At 37.5% G+C, this 22494-nt stretch overlaps 1 protein-coding gene across 1 annotated transcript in view; it reads left to right on the top strand.

The window, feature by feature from the left end:
• Positions 1–6445: 6445 nt before the first annotated feature.
• Positions 6446–22494, top strand: part of POLQ (DNA polymerase theta) — a 105693-nt gene continuing 89644 nt past the window's right edge. The window contains exons 1-6 of the mRNA XM_024769350.1: positions 6446–6626; positions 7104–7283; positions 9204–9334; positions 10774–10930; positions 12539–12647; positions 20255–20474. Coding sequence (XP_024625118.1) covers positions 6446–6626; positions 7104–7283; positions 9204–9334; positions 10774–10930; positions 12539–12647; positions 20255–20474 — 978 coding nt within the window. The remainder of the gene's footprint in view (positions 6627–7103; positions 7284–9203; positions 9335–10773; positions 10931–12538; positions 12648–20254; positions 20475–22494) is intronic.

Below are 22494 nucleotides of genomic sequence, written 5' to 3'. Positions count from 1 at the left end.
CATGACAGTCTCTAGGTTCATCCACGTCTCTACATGGGTGTTAGCTCATCTCTAAATGTTTAATAGAATTCACCTGTGAAGCCATCTGGTCCTGGACTTCTGTTTGTTGGAAGAATTTTAATCACAGTTTCAATTTCAATACTTGTGATTGGTGTGTTCATAGTTTCTATTTCTTCCTGTTTCAGTGTTGGAAGGTTATACCTTTCTAAGAATTTGTCCATTTCTTCCAGGTTGTCCATTTTATTGTCATAGAGTTAGTTGCTTGTAGTAGTCTCTTAGGATGCTTTGTATTTCTGCAGTGTCTGTTGTAACTTCTCCTTTTTCATTTCTAATTTTATTGATTTGATTCCTCTCCCTCTTTCTCTTGATGAGTCTGGCTAATGGCTTATCATCTTTGTTTATCTTCTCAGAGAACCAGCTTTTAGTTTTATTGATCTTTGCTATTGTTTTCTTTGTTTCTATTTCATTTATTTTTGCTCTGATCTTTATGATTTCTTTTCTTCTGCTAACTTTCGGTTTTGTTTGTTCTTCTTTCTCTAGTTCCTTTAGGTGTAAGTTTACATTGTTCATTTGAGATTTTTCTTCTTTCTTGAGGTAGGCTTGTGTAGCTATAAACTTCCCTCTTAGAACTGCTTTTGCTGCATCCCATAATTTTGCATCGTCGTGTTTTCATTGTCATTTGTTTCTAGGTATTTTTTGATTTCCTCTTTGATTTCTTCAGTGATCTCTTGATTATTTAGAAAGTATTGTTTATCCTCCTTGTGTTTGTGTTTTTTACGTTTTTCCCCTGTAATTGATTTCTAATCACATAGGGTTTTTTTCTTTTTTTTTGCGGTATGCTGGCCTCTCACTGTTGTGGTCTCTCCCGTTGCAGAGCACAGGCTCTGGACGTGCAGGCTCAGCGGCCGTGGCTCACGGGCCCAGCCACTCCACAGAATGTGGGATCTTCCCGGACCGGGGCCCGAACCCGTGTCCCCTGCATCGGCAGGCGGACTCTCAACCACTGTACCACCAGGGAAAACCCTCGTAGCGTTTTGATCAGAAAAGATGCTTGATGTGATTTCAGTTTTCTTAAATTTACTGAGGCTTGATTTGTGACCCAAGATGTGATCTCGCCTGGAGATTTTTCCATGTGCATTTGAGAAAAAAGTTTATTCTGCTGTTTTTGGATGGAATGTCCTACAAATATCAATTAAATCAATCTGGTCTATTGTGTCATTTAAAGCTTGTGTTTCCTTATTAATTTTCTGTCTGGAGGATCTGTCCATTGGTGTTAGTTAGGTGTTAAAGCCCCCACTATTATAGTGTTATTGTCGAGTTCCTCTTTTATAGCTGCTAGCAGTTGCCTTATGTATTGAGGTGCTCCTATGTTAGGTGCATATATATTTATAATTGTTATATCATCTTCTTGGATTGATCCCTTGATCATTATGTATTGTCCTTCCTTGTCTCTTGTAACATTCTTTTTTTTTTTTTTTGCAGTACGCGGGCCTCTCACTGTTGTGGCCTCTCCCGTTGCGGAGCACAGGCTCCGGACGCGCAGGCTCAGTGGCCATGGCTCACGGGCCCAGCCGCTCTACGGCACGTGGGATCTTCCCGGACTGGGGCACGAACCCGTGTCCCCTGCATCGGCAGGCGGACTCTCAACTCGTGCGCCACCAGGGAAGCCCTCTTGTAACATTCTTTGTTTTAAAGTCTATTTTATCTGATATGAGTATTGCTACTCCAGCTTTCTTTTGATTTCCTTTTGCATGAATATCTTTTTCCATCCCCTCACTTTCAGTCTGTATGTGTCCCTAGGTCTGAAGTGGGTCTCTTGTAGACAGCATATATGTGGGTCTTGTTTTTGTATCCATTCAGCAAGCCTGTGTCCTTTGGCAGGAGCATTTAGTCCCTTCACATTTAAGGTAATTATCAATATGTGTGTCCTTATTACCATTTTCTTAATTGTTTTGTGTTTGTTTTTGTAGGTCCTTTTCTTCTCTTGTGTTTCCCACCTAGAGAAGTTCCTTTAGCATTTGTTGTAGAGCTGGTTTGGTGGTGCTGAATTCTCTTAGCTTTTGCTTGTCTATAAGGCTTTTGATTTCTCCATCGGATCTGAATGAGATCCTTGCCGGGTAGAGTAATCTTGGTTGTAGGTTCTTCCCTTTCATCACTGTAAGTATATCATGCCACTCCCTGCTGGCTTGTAGAGTTTCTGCTGAGAAATCAGCTATTCACCCTATGGGAGTTTCCTTGTATATTATTTGTCATTTTTCCCTTGCTGCTTTCAATAATTTTTGTTTGTCTTTAATTTTTGCCAATTTGATTACTATGTGTCTCAGCATGTTTCTCCTTGGGCTTATCCTATATTGGACTCTGCACTTCCTGGACTTGAGTGGCTATTTCTTTTCCCATGTTAGGGAACTTTTTGACTATAATCTCTTCAAATATTTTCTCGGGTCCTTTCTCTCTCTCTTCTCCTTCTGGGACCCGTATAATGTGAATGTTGTTGCGTTTAATATCATCCCAGAGCTCTCTTAGGCTGTCTTCAATTCTTTTCATTCTTTTTTCTTTATTCTGTTTCATGGCAGTGAATTCTGCCATTCTGTCTTCCAGGTCACTTATCCATTCTTCTGCCTCAGTTATTCTGCCATTCATTCCTTCTAGTGTATTTTTCATTTCAATTATTGTGTTGTTCATCTCTGTTTGTTTGTTCTTTAATTCTTGTAGATCTTTGTTAAACATTTCTTGCATCTTCTCGGTCTTTGTCTCCATTCTTTTTCCGAGGTCCTGGATCATCTTCACTATCATTATTCTGAATTCTTTTTCTGGAAGGTTTCCTATCTCCACTTCATTTATTTGTTTTTCTGGGTTTTTATCTTGTTCCTTCATCTGGTGCATAGCCCTCTGCATTTTCATCTTTCTGTGAATGTGGTTTTTGTTCCACAGGCTGCAGGATTGTAGTTCTTGCTTCTGTTGTCTGCCCTCTCGTGGATGAGGCTATCCTGCATCCCATATTTCTGATCAAGTGTATTTTCCAGCTGTTTTTATTTTTGCCAATCACTTCCACTCATGTGAGAAGCACATAGTTCTTTTATTGCTTTTTTCTTCCAGTTTTATTGAGATATAATTGTATAAGGTGTACAGCATAATGATTTGACTTACATACATCGTGAAAAGATTATCACAAGTTAGTAAATATCCATCATCTCATATAGATACAAACAGAGAAATAGAAAAAATTAGAAAAAAAGTTTTTTCTTGTGATGAGAATTCTTAGGATTTACTCTTTTAACAACTTTCATATGTAACATACAGCAGTGTTAATTATATTTATCATGTTGTACGTTACATACCTGAGAAGCACAGAATTTATTTAGTCTGGTTAGATGTTTCTGTTTTAGTCAATTCACAATTTAGTTTGTGTAAATTTCATTTTTTCATATAACCTCTGCAATTTCAATGGATAAACCACTCTTCATTATTTGTGCAACTTACTAAAATAATCAGATGACATCTTTGAAGGCACATCAATTGTTACTGAGTTTCCTTAACTTCTGTCTTTAGCAATATTAGGCCAAACAAGAAACCACTTCTAGAACAGCACACTTTCCTTAAAATTCTGGATGTTATATAAAAAATACTTCCTTTAAAATTCATGACTAAACTGGTAAAATCAGAGATTTCCTTGTCAGTCAAATAATTTGACATTTGACTCCTTAATAAAAGGAGTAAGTAGAGAAGTGAAGCATTAGAACCAAAATTTTCCATAGTGATATCTGCTGATCCCTGGTGGTCTAGAGTATGGATTTTAATGGATTATGTGTTCTGGGGGATAGGAATCTGGTGTTCCTAGCAGGGTGGGTGGTAAGATCTAAAATCCCCTGTATAAAGCCAAAACCCCAAAACGACAGCTCCCTCAGAAAGTAAAGCAGAGAAATATCTCTTCTGAACATTGAGATGGTGAGTGTGGAAGCTGTCCAAATCTGGCTCTGGTGTCTAACATCACTACTTCCATATCTTAAAAAATGCCAACCCAAAGATTACATTTAAAAGTGGCCAGAATTGATATGTCTCCCAGGTAGCTGGCAGAAATATATTCAAAAAAATTTTCAAGGTCTTTAATGCAGACCTTAAGGAATTACCACAGATACAATTCCAAGGAATCCAAGCTCACAGTTAAAAGACAGGTGGGAAATACTTCAGGTGTATTAGCTTTAATTATTATGGTAACTATTAGCACAAAAAATGTTTAACATTTTTTAGAAGTAACCTTCTCCTTTGTATTTTCTAAGAGTTTTTTTTTACATCTTTATTAGAGTATAATTGCTTTACAATGGTGTGTTAGTTTCTGCTTTATAACAAAGTAAATCAATTATACATATACATATGTTCCCATATCTCTTCCTTCTTGCGTCTCCCTCCCTCCCGCCCTCCCTATCCCCCCCCTCCAGGTGGTCACAAAGCACCGAGCTGATCTCCCTGTGCTATGTGGCTGCTTTCCACTAGCTATCTATTTTACATTTGGTAGTGTGTATATGTCCATGCCTCTCTCGCTTTGTCACAGCTTACCCTTCCCCCTCCCCATATCCTCAAGTCCATTCTCTAGTAGGTCTTTGTAAGAGTTTTTTTTAAAATTAGAAATTTATGTTGAATGTTTGAAATACATTGTAAATTTTAAAATATTCTCTAGGCTTTTTAGAAGGATGACACAAACCGTGCCTTTCAATTTCTTCATAATTATTTTTCTCACTTGATCATAGTTCACCTAATAAAAATAGAATAACTTTGTGACAGAGATTTCTTTGGTTTATTCTTTTCCCATCGAAGTGCTGGATTTATATTGGAAGCAATATTAGAATATTTATATAGCACTTTCTCTGAAGAGCACTTATTATGTGGTAAGCACTTTACACCTATGACTATCTTAGTGCTAATAATAACCAAATAGTTGTTACTCTTATTATCTCCATCATATAGATGAGGAAAAGGAAGCTCAGGGGGTTAAGCAAAATCACACAGCTACTAAGTCTTGAAACAAAGACCGATTGGCTACAGAGTTGCTGCACTGTTGACCCCTATGCTACACTGCATCTCTGAAAGATCTTCCATGACTACAATCTAAATTAGGATCCTTTTATATCTTTGATAGCACTCTATTCTTTTTTGCCTGAGCAATAGTACAATTTAAAATTATCAATTAATTAATTAGTTTAAAGTCTGTCTCCTCTAGTCTCTTTCACTTTGAGAGCAGGAGCCATTTCTTCCATTTCTCTGCCATATACCCAATGCCTAGCATGTAGTAGACGCTCAATAACTAGTTGAGTGAATGATTGCAAGAAAGGTAACTAAGAAAAATGTTTCCTTCATGGAGTAATGTCTCCATCTTGTGGAATTTTAGAATACTGTCCAAAAAATTTTTCTTTTAACAAGGAAGGTTTCACAGGAGAATTGATTCTCCTATTTTCCAGACTACATGTCCGGGAAATATGAGAATTTTTGTTGTTGTTATTGGACTGGTCCTTTTGAGACTTTTAGAGCTGTAGAAAAGCACCGCCCCTTCAGGGCAGGTCTTTCCCTTACTAGATTTGCTTGATGAAACCAATTGTGCAACCGGGTAATTAACTGGCATCAATCTAAGTCCAGAACTCGTTTGATTCTACCTTGCCAAAGGTAGAGCACAGATCCATCAACAAACTCTTGGCTCCGAATGATCACTCGGGCACATCCAGAGCCCCTTCTATGCAGCGTTCTACTACCTAAGAGGTCTATCGGCCGCAGTCCCTATCTCTCCATCACATATTCCTCACAGCGTATGATGGCTAAAGTAGAAATTGTGTACAGAAATAACCTCTGCCCTACCATCTGTAAATCAGTTATACATATACATATGTTCGCATATCTTGTTATAAAGCAGAAAGTAAAGCAGGAGTAAATTGCACTCCATTCTAAATCCTAAATTTTACTTGTATAATATTTTGCACATATAATTTGTAATAATTGTTTTAAAAATACAATATGTTAAATAGAGCTACGTCTCTACCTATTATGGGCAGTTCATTTTATGAAGTTAACATAAACTTGCTATTTAAACCAGACATGGACAAAAAGAAAAGGAAAAACTTTAAGCCAGTATGATTATAATTGGAGATTATATATACTGAGTCTGGTTTTTTCCCCCGTTTAATCTAGGTCCAAGTCTGGTTCTCTTTCACTATCCGACAACCGAGGTTACAGGCCGGAGGTCTAGGACACCAGCGAGAGCCCCTCCTTCCCCACGATTCTATGGTCCTCAGGTTACTCTCGTCACTGGGAACTCTATGGTTCCGGGGCGGGCTGGGAGGCCTGAGTTTGAAAGCCGTGGCGGGAAGATGGCGGCCGCACCTGTCGCCAGCTTTCGTTTCTTCCGAGCGGGAGGACGCTGGGACTGTGCCTTTCCCTGAATGGCCGAGAAGATTTCGCGATGAATCTGACGCGCTGGAGTGGGAAACGCCGACGTTCAGCACCAGGCTCAGACTTCTTTTCGGGAAGTGGCGGTGACAGCAGTGACAGCCCCCTGCTCCTCTCGGGGCCGGTGCTGAGCCCGCCCCCGGGCCTGAGACGCAGCCTGAAGGACCGCGGCCGCCCGCCGGCCAGAGCTGCAGGTACTCGCAGGCACTCCGTGGGCAGCGGGCGAGGTAGGCAGCTCAGCCGGGCCACTCGTCGGGAGGTGTCCTCACCGCGCGGAGCTCGCGCGTTTGCACGGCCTGCTAGGCTTCTACTCCCCTTTCTCAGTTTGTGACTAGGACCTGGTGCGGCACGTCACTTTCTGTTGACGTGGAAGAGCTTTCAGTCCATATTCAGCGACTGTCTGGTAGTAATCTTCAAGTGGTTTCTGGGTCTTTTCGACCTTTATTTACGGAAACAACTTACTAGTTGGCCAAATTTCATCACCTGTAGGGAATTCACTCCTAATAGTGCCCAGTGCTCCTTACAGATCTTATATTGTATGTGTTTTATGTCAGGATGTACTTTAAATAGCCTCTTTACAACACATAGGAATCCCAAAACACAGTGGAAAGCAAATTACTGAAGTCTTACGTTAGAACTAAATTCAACTATTTCCTTTTTTTTCCTAAAAGGGAAATGCAAGCAGACGTTTCCTGACGATAAAGTAGACAAGCTGCTATTGGCAAATTGGGGGCTTCCTACAGCGGTTCTGGAGAAATATCACAGTTTTGGTGTAAAAAAGATGTTTGAATGGCAAGCAGAGTGCCTTTTGCTTGGACAAGTCCTGGAAGGAAAGAATTTAGTCTATTCAGGTATTCAAATTTGTGCAAGTTAATTTCTCTACTATTTTTAAGACATTATTAATGTAAAGGACACTCTATTGAGGTAAGGTGGGTGAGAGAGTGCTTTATAACTAGATAAAGTCTTAAAATATTTGAAAAGCAGAGTTTCATCATATGCATACTTAAATTATGAAAATTCCATTAGATGGTAGGGTGGGGGAAGGCAAAAACCCAACAATTTAAACAGAATTATCTGCCTACCATTTCTCTCAAAAAACATGTGTCCCAGAGCTTCCCTGGTGGCGCAGTGGTTGAGAGTCCACCTGCCGATGCAGGGGACACGGGTTTGTGCCCCGGTCCGGGAAGATCCCACATGCCGCGGAGCAGCTGGGCCCGTGAGCCATGGCCGCTGAGCCTGCGCGTCCGGAGCCTGTGCTCCACAACGGGAGAGGCCACAACAGTGAGAGGCCCGTGTACCGCAAAGAAAAACAACAACAACAAAAACATATGTCCCAGAGTGAGTGTGCAGTATGAGATGTAAATGTGCTCTTCCCACAGTTGATCTCAGTTGCTTTTCAGTGTGTGAACATTTTACGTTATATGTTTATAAATTGACCTGCTTATACAGGATTGTATATACAAAGCTCTATGTAATATACTTTATGAAAGGTTTATATGGGCTTTCAAGAGCAACTTTGACTTACATAATTTTTAGCCGTCTGTGCTTAGTATACTGACTTTAGAATCTAATCACTTGGTAAGATGTACGTCCTTTGTATCAGTTTTCTCTGAAATTGTGAGTCATCCAGATTTTCATTATGGCTGCCAAAATAATTAGAGAGTTAACTGTCAATAGATATAAGTTCAGGCTGTTTACTGACTGTGTAACCTTGCATATTAGTTGAGAGAGAGAAGCAGAGGGAGGGAGGGAGCGAGCGCCTACGTGCACAGAGAGCATGAGTGCCAGGGTGTGGGCTTAGAAAAGTTTTTGGCATGTAAGAAATACTCAGTTAATGCTAACTAGTGGCAGTTGGTGGCATTGGTAGAATGGCCTGACCGTTTCAGTTGCTTAAACAAGAACTTGGGTGTCATTCATAACTCTGCTCACCAACTCACATTAATTAATCACCAAGTGTAGTGTCTGTTACCTCAAATGTCTTGATTCTGGCTACTACTCTCTGTTCTTAGGTCCATTACCTAGTTTACTATCATCTTCTAGACTATGCAATAGTTCTCTAACTAGTTAATCTTTTCTTTCTGCTCTTGCTTTGCTCCTGCAGCCAAAAGTGATCTCTATAAAGTATAAATATGATTTTGTCATTCCTTTTCATAAAACTCACTTGTCACTCTGCATTGTAGAATTATAAAAGTCTTCTCCATGTGGCACTTTCATATCTCTTTTTTCACTCCCCTACTTGTACTTTATACTTCAGGCTTACTAAATTACTTGCTATCATCTGAACATACCAGGCTTTCCTCTAGACCTTTACATATGCTGTTTTTTTCTGCTGGGCATTCCTTTCTTCTTGCCTTCTTTGCTCTCATAAGTTCTGTTTCCATAAACTTCCTTACAGCTCTTCTCCCTCAACTTCTATCATAGCTCCTATCACAATGAATTAAAGCATTTTATCTATTTCCCCAAAGCAGGGCTTTTAACTGTTCAGTACTTAAAGGAAAGAATCTTTAGGTATAAGCTAGGTACTCAGTAATATTCATCATTTATTTGATGTAAAGATTTATTTGTCTCTGTTTTCACTGTGAGAGTATTCAGAAACCTGGTTTAAAGTCAGGGGCATTTCAGGGTATAAAGGTTTCAAATGCTAGCTGGGGCCTTAATGATAGTTTAGCCTTGGGCTATTTAGTTACTGGATATGATTTAAAATGTTTATTAATGCAGTGTATCAAATATTACTTCTTTTTGTGATAACCTTGCCGAATAACTTGTTTTAGCTCCTACAAGTGCTGGGAAGACTCTTGTTGCTGAACTACTTATTTTGAAGCGGGTCTTGGAAACGCGGAAGAAAGCTCTATTTATTCTGCCCTTTGTCTCTGTGGCTAAAGAGAAGAAATACTATTTCCAGGTAATGTTCTTTTACTAAGTTTGAAGTTGTGAAAGGCCTATTATTGGCAGCTTCGGCTTTACTCATTTGAAATGGAATTATAAAAGCAATTGGAAAATAAAATTTCTTTTATTACATCCCAATGTAGCTTTAAAAGTTGACCATTTATGAGGGGAAACTTTTAAATTACTGCATAAAGGAGAAAGGGCCATTAAATCAAAGAGCAATCGGTGAAAATTGTGTAAAAATTTATAAACTTTTCCTTAGGAAATAGGCAGAGTAATCTAATTAGCATATAAAAGTGCAAATTAAGAATCAACCTCTTAAGTGAATAGTAGGACTAGACTGAAGCATGGAAGGGAAGTGTGTTCGAGGAAGCATATCCCATCCTGATGCAGGGCCATTTGGGAACGTTAGAGGATGAAGAACAAGATCCATTGGTGCTTATGTAAAGCTCCAAACCTGTGTTTTCTTCTCCTGTTCTCCTGCAAAAATGAATGACAACAGTATACATTTGTGTGACGCTCACTGGTCTTTAAGGTATTTTTACAAATACAATACTTCATTAAATAGAATAAATTTATTCTGATTTCTGCAGTGAAAAAATGTGATTTTGGAATGCCAAGATTATTGCAGTGGTAATACAAAAAATCTGAGTTCTAGTCCCAGTTTTGTCACTACCTGTGTCTTCAGGCCAGATACATAATTTGCTGGGCCTCAGCTTTTTCCACTGGTAAAATGAAACTATGGGGTTAACTATGGGTTAACTTAGTAAACACTCAGAAACATTTTATTGAATGAACAGCTCTAAAATTCAATGGTTCTATAAATCTTTTTAACAGTTATTTCAGAGGTCAAATAACCAACAAAGCTGGTTCTACATGGTAACATCCTTTCAACTTAGACCAAAGTAACAAAATAATGATCCTTTTTACTGAGAAGGTATGTTAGTTAAAAGTTAAACTAAAAAAATTAACATCAAAGTCCCATTGCATTTGACTTTTGAAAGCTTTTCTTCCGTTATATAAAAAACTAATCTTTAGTGGGATAATGAGAATATTTTCCTCACGAAGTATAAATTTGTTTCTGAAAATATTACATTAGTGTTAAAGAAAGAGTGAGTTTCTTGCTTGTTTATTAGATTAAAAATGTTAGTGCTTAAGGTAGTTTTTCTTTAATTTTAATTTCTATAAAGAGCTCTTAGAACTTATTTGATTAAGTATGCCATTTTATTTGACTCTGTCTTAACAGAAAATCTCTGTACTGAGTTTTGTCAGTTCTGAACTTCTTATTTTTAGTATATGATTCTAAAAAGAACCAGTGTTCCCTGACCAGGAATAACTAACAGTAATCTGATAAATGTATTTGAATACTTATATCTATGTTTTGGGAAAGAACCAATTTAAGATTCATGAATTTCAAATATTTTCCCCTGTATTTTTCCTTTTTACTCAATTTAGAGTCTGTTTCAGGAAGTAGGAATAAAAGTAGATGGTTATATGGGCAGTACCTCTCCAACAGGGCGTTTCTCTTCTTTGGATATTGCTGTCTGCACAATTGAGAGAGCCAATGGTCTGATCAATCGCCTCATAGAGGAAAATAAGATGGATCTATTAGGTAAGCAAATAAGAAAATAAGTATATACTTTCTCTTGCTATTTTTGATAGAATGGAGTGAAGCTGTTGTGATTTCTGTATGACTTATGTTTTATTCTATTGTCTGTCATCTACTTCTGGAGGTGAAAATTGGCATCTGTAATGTTAGGAACTCTGTAAAAAAAAAAAAAGTTTTGCATCCTACTGATGTTATTGACTCTACTTTCTTGTATTTTTGCACTTTACAAAGCATAGAGGGTATTCTTGAACCCTCAAGTCATTTCTCATTGCTTCTTTCCTATCTAAAGTTTACCAGGAATAGAAGGAAGCACCTGCCATCTCTGCAATTAGTGTATATATGTATTCATTATCATATTCTGGTACTGTGGTATCTAGATTAGGCCTGGACCCAGAGGCTACCATTTAGCAGGCAAATGGTAGGGAGCTATAGAAACTGGCACTGTATTTGAGCTTGGAACTTTTCTACCTTAATCCTTTTTTTTTTTTTCCTTTTCCAACCACTTGGGAAAGCCCACTATGTAGAGGTAGCAACAGGAAGAGAATGGTTATAGCAGCAATAGAAGCTGCAAGAATATCAGTTAGCTACTCATTGTTTTCCTGGTGAACTTAAATGGTAAAGTTAGGGTAGGGTAGGGGTGGGGAGTAAGATCAAAGATTAATGAGACACAGGCTCCACTCTATAAAGCTTGGAGAGAGAAATCACATTCATCAGTTTGTATCAGAATTGTCAGATTGTGTTATATCAGATTAAGTGTTATATCTACTATACCTAGCACAGTTCTTGGCACACTAGGTAGAATAAATATTTTTTGGATGGATGAATGCTGAAATAAGTCATCATACAATACGATTTGGAAATAGCTTACTGATGAGGAAAAGGGTCATCATGTACCATTAGGAAATAGTCTGAAAGGTCTTTATTTTTGTAGGGGGATTTGTGGGGGGGACACTAGTGCACATGCAAACTATGATATTATGAAAATGTTTAAAGGAGGCATTCGTTGATACAAATTTCAGTACTTCTTGAGCATTATTCCAAGTGCATAGACTGGTTTGATTCTCCAAGTAGGGGAGGAGGTAATTATGATCATATTTATGTTTTATAGTAGGGTGAGTCACCAGTCTACCATAATCAAACAAAAACATCCTCTTAAAATCATTTATTTCTTCCTGATCTGATTCTGTTTTTCTAAGCACTTGCTAACATCAGTATGGTTGCCCTGGCTGTTTTCCCCATAGCAAACTCAACCCACTGAATAATTGTTGTGGATGTCCTTGATTTTCATCGTACATGTATTTCTACAAGGTTGCCAATTAAGAATTGTCTGATAACATGACGAAGTTTTTCTTGAGTTAGACCTGAGTTAGCTAATCATTGATTTCTAGATCCAGAATACATTGTGGTAAGACCACTTATTATACTTGAAATATCTTGGAAAAGAATTGTCTGCTATGTGGAATCTGATTTTTGTTTTATGGTTAGAAATTTGTATTACATGCAGTGTATTATAATGCCAGCTATTTATGGTACAAGATACAAGATATTGAGTCTTAAAATTCTTGGAATTGTGAAATTCTGTAAAAACTAGTATCTGGAAAATCTCTTTAGGAATGGTGGTTGTGGATGAATTGCATATGCTGGGGGACTCTCCCCGAGGGTATCTGCTGGAACTTCTGCTGACTAAGATTTCCTATATTACTCAGAAATCAGCATCTTGGTAAGTACCTGAAATAACTAAGTTCCTGAGATTCTAAAGAATGTTGAGAATGTGTTTGCAAAAGTGCATAATAACTAGGAGTTAAATACATCAGAGGAGGGTAGTACTTATTTAGAACAAACTCATGTACAGCATTTCATTTATGTTCCAAAAGAAGTACTTAAGACTAAGAGTGACTTTAGATTATTTTTAAAACATTCTTAAATTTCTGACTGCTCACCACTTTTATGATAGAATTTTTAAAATCCAGTTTTTGTATTTGTTATCTGTACGCACATCCTTTTTAAGTAGTCAAGGCTAATTATGAAAAATAGCATTTCTTTATCCCCTACTTTCCAGAGGTAACTATTTTCAACTCTTACAGCTTTTTTTCTTTTTTTAAAAAAATTTATTTTATTTATTTATTTTTGGCTATGTTGGGTTTTTGTTGCTGCGTGCGGGCTTTCTCTAGTTGCGGCGAGCGGGGGCTACTCTTCATTGCGGTGCACGGGCTTCTCATTGCAGTGGCTTCTCCTGTTGCAGAGCACAGGCTCCAGGTGCATGGGCCTCAGTAGTTGCGTCACTCGGGCTCAGTAGCTGTGGCACGCGGGCTCTAGAGCTCAGGCTCAGTAGTTGTGGCACACGGGCTTAGTTGCTCTGCGGCATGTGGGATCTTCCCAGACCAGGTATTGAACCCGTGTCCCCTGCATTGGCAGGCAGATTCTTAACTGTGCCACCAGGGAAGCCCCTCTTACAGCTTTTTAAAAATTCTGTTTACACGGATATCTCTAAATATAGCTACTTGAGTTTTTAGTTTTACACATTATATATTGACTTTTTACTATGGAAGATGAAGATCTAGCTCTTTTTTATATTCTTTGCTCACTCCGCCTGATCTCCTCATCCAGCCCCTTAGTCTTTCTTTATCCTCTCATTATATTCCCATTCTTCAAATATACTTATGTTCTAATTTTGCTTAGTTCAGTATTCAATATTACACTGTTATGACTATATAAGTGTCGTTGTCAACTGAGCCATGTGGTATATTATGATTATTTTTACTTTCTAAATAACTTTTTGTTTTCTCTGAAATTAATAAATGTCTTTTGTTTGATGAGTTGGTTTTCTGTGAACTTATCATTGATTTATCTCTAGCGTCTTCCCCACTTATATAAATCTCCACCCAGTATGTTCCAATACATTTGTTATTCTGCCCAATTTGTTTTCTTGAAGAAGTTTCTCCTAAAGCCTCCTGAGTTGTTCCAATTTAGATAGGTGGTTAATCTATATATGTGCTGTACAACAGTTATCTTGAGATCTCTTTTTATCATTATCATTCATTCCCATTGCTGTTTGCTTGAGTCAGAGCCCTCCTTTTTTGTGATCATATGTATTTCTCTTGATTCACTTTCTCATTTTAGTGGGGATATCTTCTAGGAAGTTCCACTTTATTTCAGTGTACAGGCTATTATGGGTATAAATTTTGCAAAAATTAGCATGTCTGAAAATGCCTTACAATTATTTCATAGATTTTCCAGGTACAAATGTCAAGATTTTAAACACTTTTAGAGTTTTTAACATAGTACTTCATTTTTCTCATTACTATTGAGAAATGCAGTGCCATGCTAATCCTTCATCCTTTGTATAAATTTTATAAATTTATTTATTTATTTTTGGTTGCGTTGGGTCTTCGTTGCTGCGCGTGGGCTTTCTCTAGTTGTGGTGAGCAGGGGCTACTCTTACTTGCGGTGTGTGGGCTTCTCATTGCGGTGGCTTCTCTTGCTGGGGAGCACGGGCTCTAGGTGCGCGGACTTCAGTAGTTGTGGCTCGTGGGCTCTAGAGTGCAGACTCAGTAGTTGTGGTGCGCGGGCTTAGTTGCTCCCTGGCATGTGGGATCTTCCTGGACCAGGGCTTGAACCTGTGTCCCCTGCATTGGCAGGCAGATTCTGAACCACTGGGCCACCAAGGGAGCCCTGTATAAATTTTAAAATTTTTCTCTGAGAGTTTTTAAGAGATCCTTTTCTTCCTTAGTATTGTGAAATTGCACTGATGTGTCTCGGTGTTGGTCTATTTTCTAACATTGTTCTGGGTACTCAGTAGTTGCTTTTAATCTAGGAGCTCTTGTCTTTCAGTTTAGGGAGATTTTAACACATCTCTTGCAGTATGTGGGAAAACATGCAGATAGTCATCTATGTCCCAAATTAGTAGGATATAGAAGATATGACTAATACAATTAGCAAATTTGACCTAATGGATGTATGTAGAATATTTACCAAATAAGAGCAGTATATATATTCTTTTCAGTTACATATGAAACATTTACAAAAAAAAACCCCTATCATGTGCTAGGCCATAAAACAACATATTTAAAGGATTTAAGTCATTTAAAATATATTCTTTGACAGCAGTGGAATTAAGCTAGAAATAACTATAAGAAAAACATAACTGAAAGATGCCCACATATTTAGAAATTAATAAATAATTCTGACCCCTTTTGGGGTGAAAAAAATAATCACAGTAAAAACAGGAAGATAGTTTGGAATGAAAGTATAATAAAAATATCTCCTAATGAAATTGTGAAATGCAGCTAGAGTTGTTTTTTTTGTTTGTTTGTTTTGCGGTACGCGGGCCTCTCACTGTTGTGGCCTCTCCTGTTGTGGAGCACAGGCTCCGGATGCGCAGGCTCAGTGGCCACGGCTTACTAGCCGCTCCACGGCATGTGGGATCTTCTCAGACCGGAGCACGAACCCATGTCCCCTGCATCGATCGGCAGGTGGACTCTCAACCACTGTGCCACCAGGGAAGCCCTAGAGTTGTTTTTAAAGGGAAATTGATAGTATGCAGTGTGTATATTATTAAAGACGAGAGACTGGAAAATTAATGACTTATTCATCTCTAGAACTTAGAAAAAGAATAGTAAAATAATGCCACAGAGAGTGGAAGGAAAGAAATAATAAAGACAAGAACAAAAATTAATGAAAGAGGAAAGTCATTATCCTGAACATTAAAAAAAATTCTACAAGTCAATGAGGAAAAATACAATGTAATATATCAATGGGTAAGGAACTTGAAAGACATTTATAAGAGGGTATCCAAATGGTGTCTAAACATGAAATGGTGCTTAATCTCATTAGTAATCAAGGAAATGTAAATTACCTCTTCAAAGAGCTATTACCACACACTGTCCAAAATACCTAACAGACTGACAATACTAAGTGGTAACAAAGATGTGGAACAGTAAGGAAGTCCTAGCCACAGCAATCAGACAAGAAAAAAAAAAAATAAAAGGAATCCAAATTGGAAAGGAAGAAGTAAATCTGCCACTGTTTGCAGGTGACATGATAACTATACACAGAAAATCCTAAAGACACCACCAAAATACTAGAACTCATCAATGAACTATGTAAAGTTGTAGGATACAAAATTAACATATAGAAATCTGTTGTATTTCTGTATGCTGACACGAATTATCAGAGAAATTAGGAAAACAGTCCTATTTATAATTGCATCAAAAAGAATCAAAATCCTAGGACTAAGTCTCACTAAGGAGGTAGAAGACCAGTGCAATCCCTATCAAATTACCAATGGCATTTTTTGCAGACCTAGAGCAAAAAAATGTTAAAATTTGTATGGAAACACAAAAGACCCCGAATAGCCAAAGCAGTCTAAAAAAGAAAAATGGAGCTGGAGGAATCAGGCTCCCTGACTTCAGAGTATACTATAAAGCTTTGTTCCAGTACCATACTGTAATCAAAACAGTTTGGTACTGGCACAAAGACAGACTTATAGATCAATGGAACAGTATAGAAAGCTCAGAAATAAACCCATGCACCTATGGTCAATTAATCTACGACAAAGGCAGCAAGAGTATACAATGGAGAAAAGACTGTTTCTTTAATAAGTGGCACTGTGAAAACTGGACAGCTACATGTAAAAGAATGAAATTAGAATACTCCATAACACCATACACAAAAACAAACTCAAAATGGATTAAGGACCTAAATGTAAGACGAGATGCTATAGAATTCCTAGGGGAAAACACTCTTTGGCAGAACACTCTTTGACATAAATTGCAGCAAGATCTTTTTGGATTCACCTCCCAGAGTAATTAAAATGAAAACAAAAATTAACAGGTGGGACCTAATTAAACTTAAAAGCTTTTGCATAGCAAAGGAAACCATAAACAAGATGAAAAGACAACTCATAGAATAGGAGAAAATATTTGCAAACAGAGTGACCGACATGGGTTTAATCTCCAAAATAGACAAACAGCTCATGCAGCCCAATATCATAAAAACAAACAACCCAATAAAAAATGAGCAGAAGATCTAAATAGACATTTCTCCAAAGAAGAATACAGATGGCCAAAAAACACATGAAAAGATACTCAGCATCGCTATTTATTAGAGAAATGCAAATCAAAACTACAATGATGTATCACTTCACACAGAATCGCCATCATTGAAAAGTCTACAAACTATAAATGCTGGAGAGGGTGTGGAGAAAAGGAAACACTCCTACACTGTTGGTGGGAATGTATATTGGTACAGCCTCTATGTGAACAGTACGGAGGGTCCTTAAAAAACTAAAAATAGAACTATCATATGATGCAGCAATCCCACTCCTGGCCATATACCTGGAGAAAACCATAATTTGAAAAGATACATGCACACCAATGTTCACTGCAGCACTAATTACAGTAGCCAGGACATGGAAGCAACCTAAATGTCCATCAACAGGAATGGATAAAGAAGATATGGTACATATATACAATGGAATATTACTTAGCCATAAAAAAGAATAAAGTAACACCATTTGCAGCAACGTGGATGGACCTAGAGATTGTCGTAAGGAGTGAAGTAAGTCAGACACAGAAAGACAGGTGTCATATAATATCACTTATATATGGAATCTAATAAAAAATGATATAAATGAACTTACTTACAAAACAAAAACAGACTCACAGATCTTGAAATCAAACTTATGGTTACCATAGGGGAAATGTGGGGGGAAGTGATAAATTAGGAGATTGGGATTAACCTATACATACTACCATATATAAAATAGGGAACTAACAAGGCTGTACTGTATAGCACAGGGAACTCTACTCAATACTCTAATTACCTATACTGGAAAAGAATCTGAAAAAGAATAGATAAATGTATATGTATAACTGAATCACTTTGCTGTACACCTGAAACTAAAACAACATTGTAAATCAACTATACTCCAATATATATATATAAAAAAATCCTAGGAATAAGTCTAACTAATGAGGTAGAAGACCTGTACTCAGAAAACTATAAGACACTGATGAAAGAAATTGAAGACAACACAAACAGATGGAAAGCTATACTGTGTTCATGGATTGGAAGAATAAATATTGTTAAAATGACCATACTACACAAGGCAAGTTACACATTCAGTGCAATCCCTTCCAAAATACCAATGGCATTTTTCACAGAACTAAAATGAAAAATTGTAAAATTTGTATGGAAACACGTAAGACCTGAATAGCCAAAACAGTCTGGAGAAAGAATAACAAAGCTGGAGACATCACACTCCCTGACTTCAGACTATAGTGCAAAGCTACAGTAATCAAAACAGTATGGTACTGGCATAAAAACAGACACATAAATCAATGAAACAGATTAGAAAGCCCAGAAATGAGCCCAGACTTTTATGGGCAATTAATCTATGACAAAGGAGGCAAGAATATACAACAATGGTGAAAAGACAGCCTTTTCAATAAATGGTGTTGGTAAAACTGGATTACTGTCTCACAGCATGCACAAAAATAAATTCAAAATGGATTAAAGATTTAAATCAAGACCTGAAACCATAAAACTTCTAGAAGAAAGAATAGGCAGTATGCTCTTTGATGTTGCTCTTAGTAATATTTTTAGGATATGTCTCCTCAGGCAAGGGAAACAAAAGTAAAAATAAACAAATGGGACTATATCAAACTAAAAGGTTTCTGCACAGCAAAGGAAACTTTCAACAAAATGAAAAGGCTGCATACTGAATGGGAGAAGATTTTTGCAAATGATGTATTCAGTAAGGGGTTAATATCTAAAATATATGAAGAATTCATATCAGTCAACATAAAAAAATCCAATTAAGAATGGGCAGAGGGTCTGAATAGACATTTTTCCAAAGAAGACATACAGATGGCCAACAGGCATATGAAAAGATGCTCAACGTCACTAATCATCAGTGAAATACAAATCAAAACCACAATGTGATATCACCTCACACCTGTCAGAATGGCTGTTATCAAAAAAGACAGCAAATAACAAGTGTGGGCAAGGATGTGGAGAAAAGAGAACCCTTGTGCACTTTCGGTGGGAATATAATTGCTGCAGCCACTATGGAAAACAGTATGGCGATTCCTCAAAAAATTAAAAGTAGAACTGCCATATGATCCAGCAATTCTACCCCTGGGTATTTATCTGAAGTAAAACAAAAACACTAATTTGGAAAAGATATGTGCACCCCTAGGCTTAGAGCAGCATTATTTACAATAGCTAAGATATGGAAGCAACCAAGTGCCCATCAATAGATGAATGGATAAAAAAAACATGGTGTATTTATATACAATGGAATATTATTCAACCATACGAAAGAAGGAAATCCTGCTGTTTGCAACAACATAGATGGACTTAGAGGGCATTATGCTAAGTGAAATAAGTGAGACAGAGAAAGACAAATACTTTATGATTTCACTTACATGTGGAATCTAAAAATACAGAACAGATGGTTGCCAGAAGGATGGGGGTTGTGGGGAGGAAAGAAATAGGTGAGGAAGATTGAGGTATAAATTTCAGTTGCAAAATAAATGAGTCATGGATATGAAGTGTACAATGTGGAGAATATAGTTAATAACTAATAGCTTTGTATGATGACATATTGTAACAAGACTTACGCTGATCATTTTGAAATGTATAGAAATATTGAATCACTGTGTTGTGTAACAGAAACTAACAGTGTTGTAGGTCAATTATACTTCAAAAATGAACAAACTCGTAGAAAAAGAGATCAGATTTGTGGGTTACCAGAAGCAGAGTTGGGGAGAGAAGGAGCTGAATGAAGGTAGACAAAGGAACAAACTTCCTGTTATAAGATAACTAAGTACTAGGGATGTAATGTACAACATGATAAATATAATTAACACTGCTGTATGTTATATATAAAAGTCATTGAGAATAAATCCTAAGAGTTCTCATCACAAGGAAAAAACTTTTCTCTGTTTTTTTAATGTTGTATCTATATGAGATAATGGATGTTCCCAAAACTTATTGTGATAATCTTTTCATGATGTAAGTCAAATCATTATGCTGTACACCTTAAACTTATACAGTGCTGTGTGTCAATTATATCTCAATAAAACGGGGAAAAAACACACATGGATTGCAGGGGTGTAACTCTGGTACAGTCTCTTTGGAAAACAGTTGGACATTATCTAATAAAATTAAGGTAATATAAGACCCAGCAATTTTACTCCTAGGTATATACCCTAAAGAAATTTATGCACGTATATACCAAAGGACACGACCAAGAATATTGTTAGCACCATTTGTAATTAGTACTGTGTGTCTTTTAGCATCATTTTCATTTGTTTTTCACAGCCAGGCATATTTAGCCAGTCCTCTGTCTAATGCCGTGCAGATTGTTGGCATGAGTGCTACTCTCCCAAATTTGGAGCTTGTGGCTTCCTGGTTGAATGCTGAACTCTACCACACTGACTTTCGCCCTGTACCACTGCTGGAATCAGTAAAAATTGGAAATTCTATTTATGACTCTTCATTGAAGCCTGTGAGGGAATTTCAACCCATGCTGCAAGTAAAGGTAAGTCATTATTTTTATATAATTACCACCAGTACCTTTGTGTTTGATTGCATTTTCTCACAAGTTAACAGTTTTTTTTGTTTTTTGCTATACGCGGGCCTCTCACCGTTGTGGCCTCTCCTGTTGCAGAGCACAGGCTTTGGACGTGCAGGCTCAGCGGCCATGGCTCACGGGCCCAGCCGCTCCGTGGCATGTGGGATCTTCCCGGACCAGGGCACGAACCCGTGTCCCCTGCATTGGCAGGTGGACTCTCAACCACCACGCCACCAGGGAAGCCCAAGTTAACAGTTTTTGAGTTAAGTAAAGTAGGGGGTTGCAAAGTAGGGGGTTGATTATGCATTATATATGCATTAGAAGGATTCCTAATGCTAAGCTAATTGGTTTCATATTAAAGAATTGGTGGTGTTGGTGAGAGAGGAAATGTAGCTGTGTCTTAAATTTAAGTATTATCATTTCCTATAAGTGTAAGTATAAAATTTTGTAGATTTTTGTTTTTAACTAGGAAAAAGATTTTCTTATGGCTTTGTTTACACTAAACACTAACGTGGAAAATTGACCTTTTGTTTAATGTTATAGGTATAATATAGTAGAGTGGAAAATTCATTTTTTGGAGTCAGAAAGACCTACTTCTGATACTTCATAGGGATACTTGATATGGCTATGATATTAGTTGAATCACATAACTTCTCTGAATATAGTGTCTTCATCTATAAAATGGGATGTAATACTTGTATTTAGTATTGTAAGAATGAAATTTGATTTAAAAAAATTGCCTAGCACCTAGAAAGGGCCTGAGAAATATCCCCTCCGCACACCCCTAAATACACTTTAAAACATTTAGTTCACAATATTTTTCTAAGCCTGATTCTTCAGTACTGAGGTTAAAGGACTGACTCATGATCTGTGCTGCGAGGGATCTGTTTTTATGCCGAGCAGTGCCTCTGAGTACTGAAAAAGTTATGGGTAAGTTTAGAACTAGGAATAGGACTAAATTCATGTGTTTTAGTACCGTCATAGGTATGCATTTGTAGCTTCTGCATGCCTGGTATGGAATCTTATTTAGTTGCTTCGCTCTGTACCCCAAATTTCACCTGACTGTGCCTTGGTTACCTTAAGTATATAAGTAAACACATTCATCTACTCTCCTGTTAATCTTCTTCTATTATCATGCCTATGCCTCCACCTCATTTAAATGTTACAACTCTTACCTGGATTTTTGAAATAGACTCATAATTGATCTCTTTGCTTCCTACTTTGTCCCCTTCAGTCTGTGCTTAAATCAAGAGCTAGTGACCTATTTAAAATGAATATCACATTCTGCTCAAAAACTTGTGATGGTTCCCTGTTTCATTTAGAATGAAAGCCAACATCTTTAAAGTAGCCTACAAGCCCCTGCATGATCTGCCCCACTCCCTTAGTGCGCTGACTTCAGTTTCTATATTCCTTCTTACTTCCTCCGTAGCCTTTTTGCTATTCCATAATATGCCAAGAATCTCCCACCTCAGGTTCTCTTTATCTGGAATGCTTTCTCCCCCAGGCATCAGTAGGGTTTACCCTTTCACCTTTGGACCTTTACTCAAATATCAATTTCTCAGACCTTCCTTGGCCACCTTATTTAAATTGCTGTGTTCTCCCATTCCTCCTATTTTCCCTGTTTTATTTTTCCCCTTTGCACTTTTCAAAATTGAACATACTACGCGTTTTACTTATCTTGTTGTTTTTATCTATCTTTTCTTACTGGAGTAGAAGAACTCTGAGGGCAGAGCTGTTTTTCTGCTTTATTCTCCATCCGCAGTGCCTAGAACAATATATGGCACATAGTAAATATTTGCTTAATGAGTGAATGGATTAATGAATTAATCCAGTTACACACACTGACCTTCCAGTTTTGAGAACTCCCTGGGCCACCACTGGGTGTTTACAAATGCTCTTTGTTCTGCTTGAGATGTGTTCTCTATCCCCCAGTTACCTTTCATTAGGATAATGCTTCCCATTCTTCACGTCTCAGCTAAATCATCAG

This window comes from Neophocaena asiaeorientalis, unplaced genomic scaffold, assembly GCF_003031525.2.
Source record: "Neophocaena asiaeorientalis asiaeorientalis breed wild unplaced genomic scaffold, Neophocaena_asiaeorientalis_V1.1 scaffold671, whole genome shotgun sequence".
NCBI lineage: Eukaryota > Metazoa > Chordata > Mammalia > Artiodactyla > Phocoenidae > Neophocaena > Neophocaena asiaeorientalis.
The sequence above is the reverse complement of the archived record's forward strand: the minus strand, read 5'-3'. Positions and strand labels throughout refer to the sequence as shown.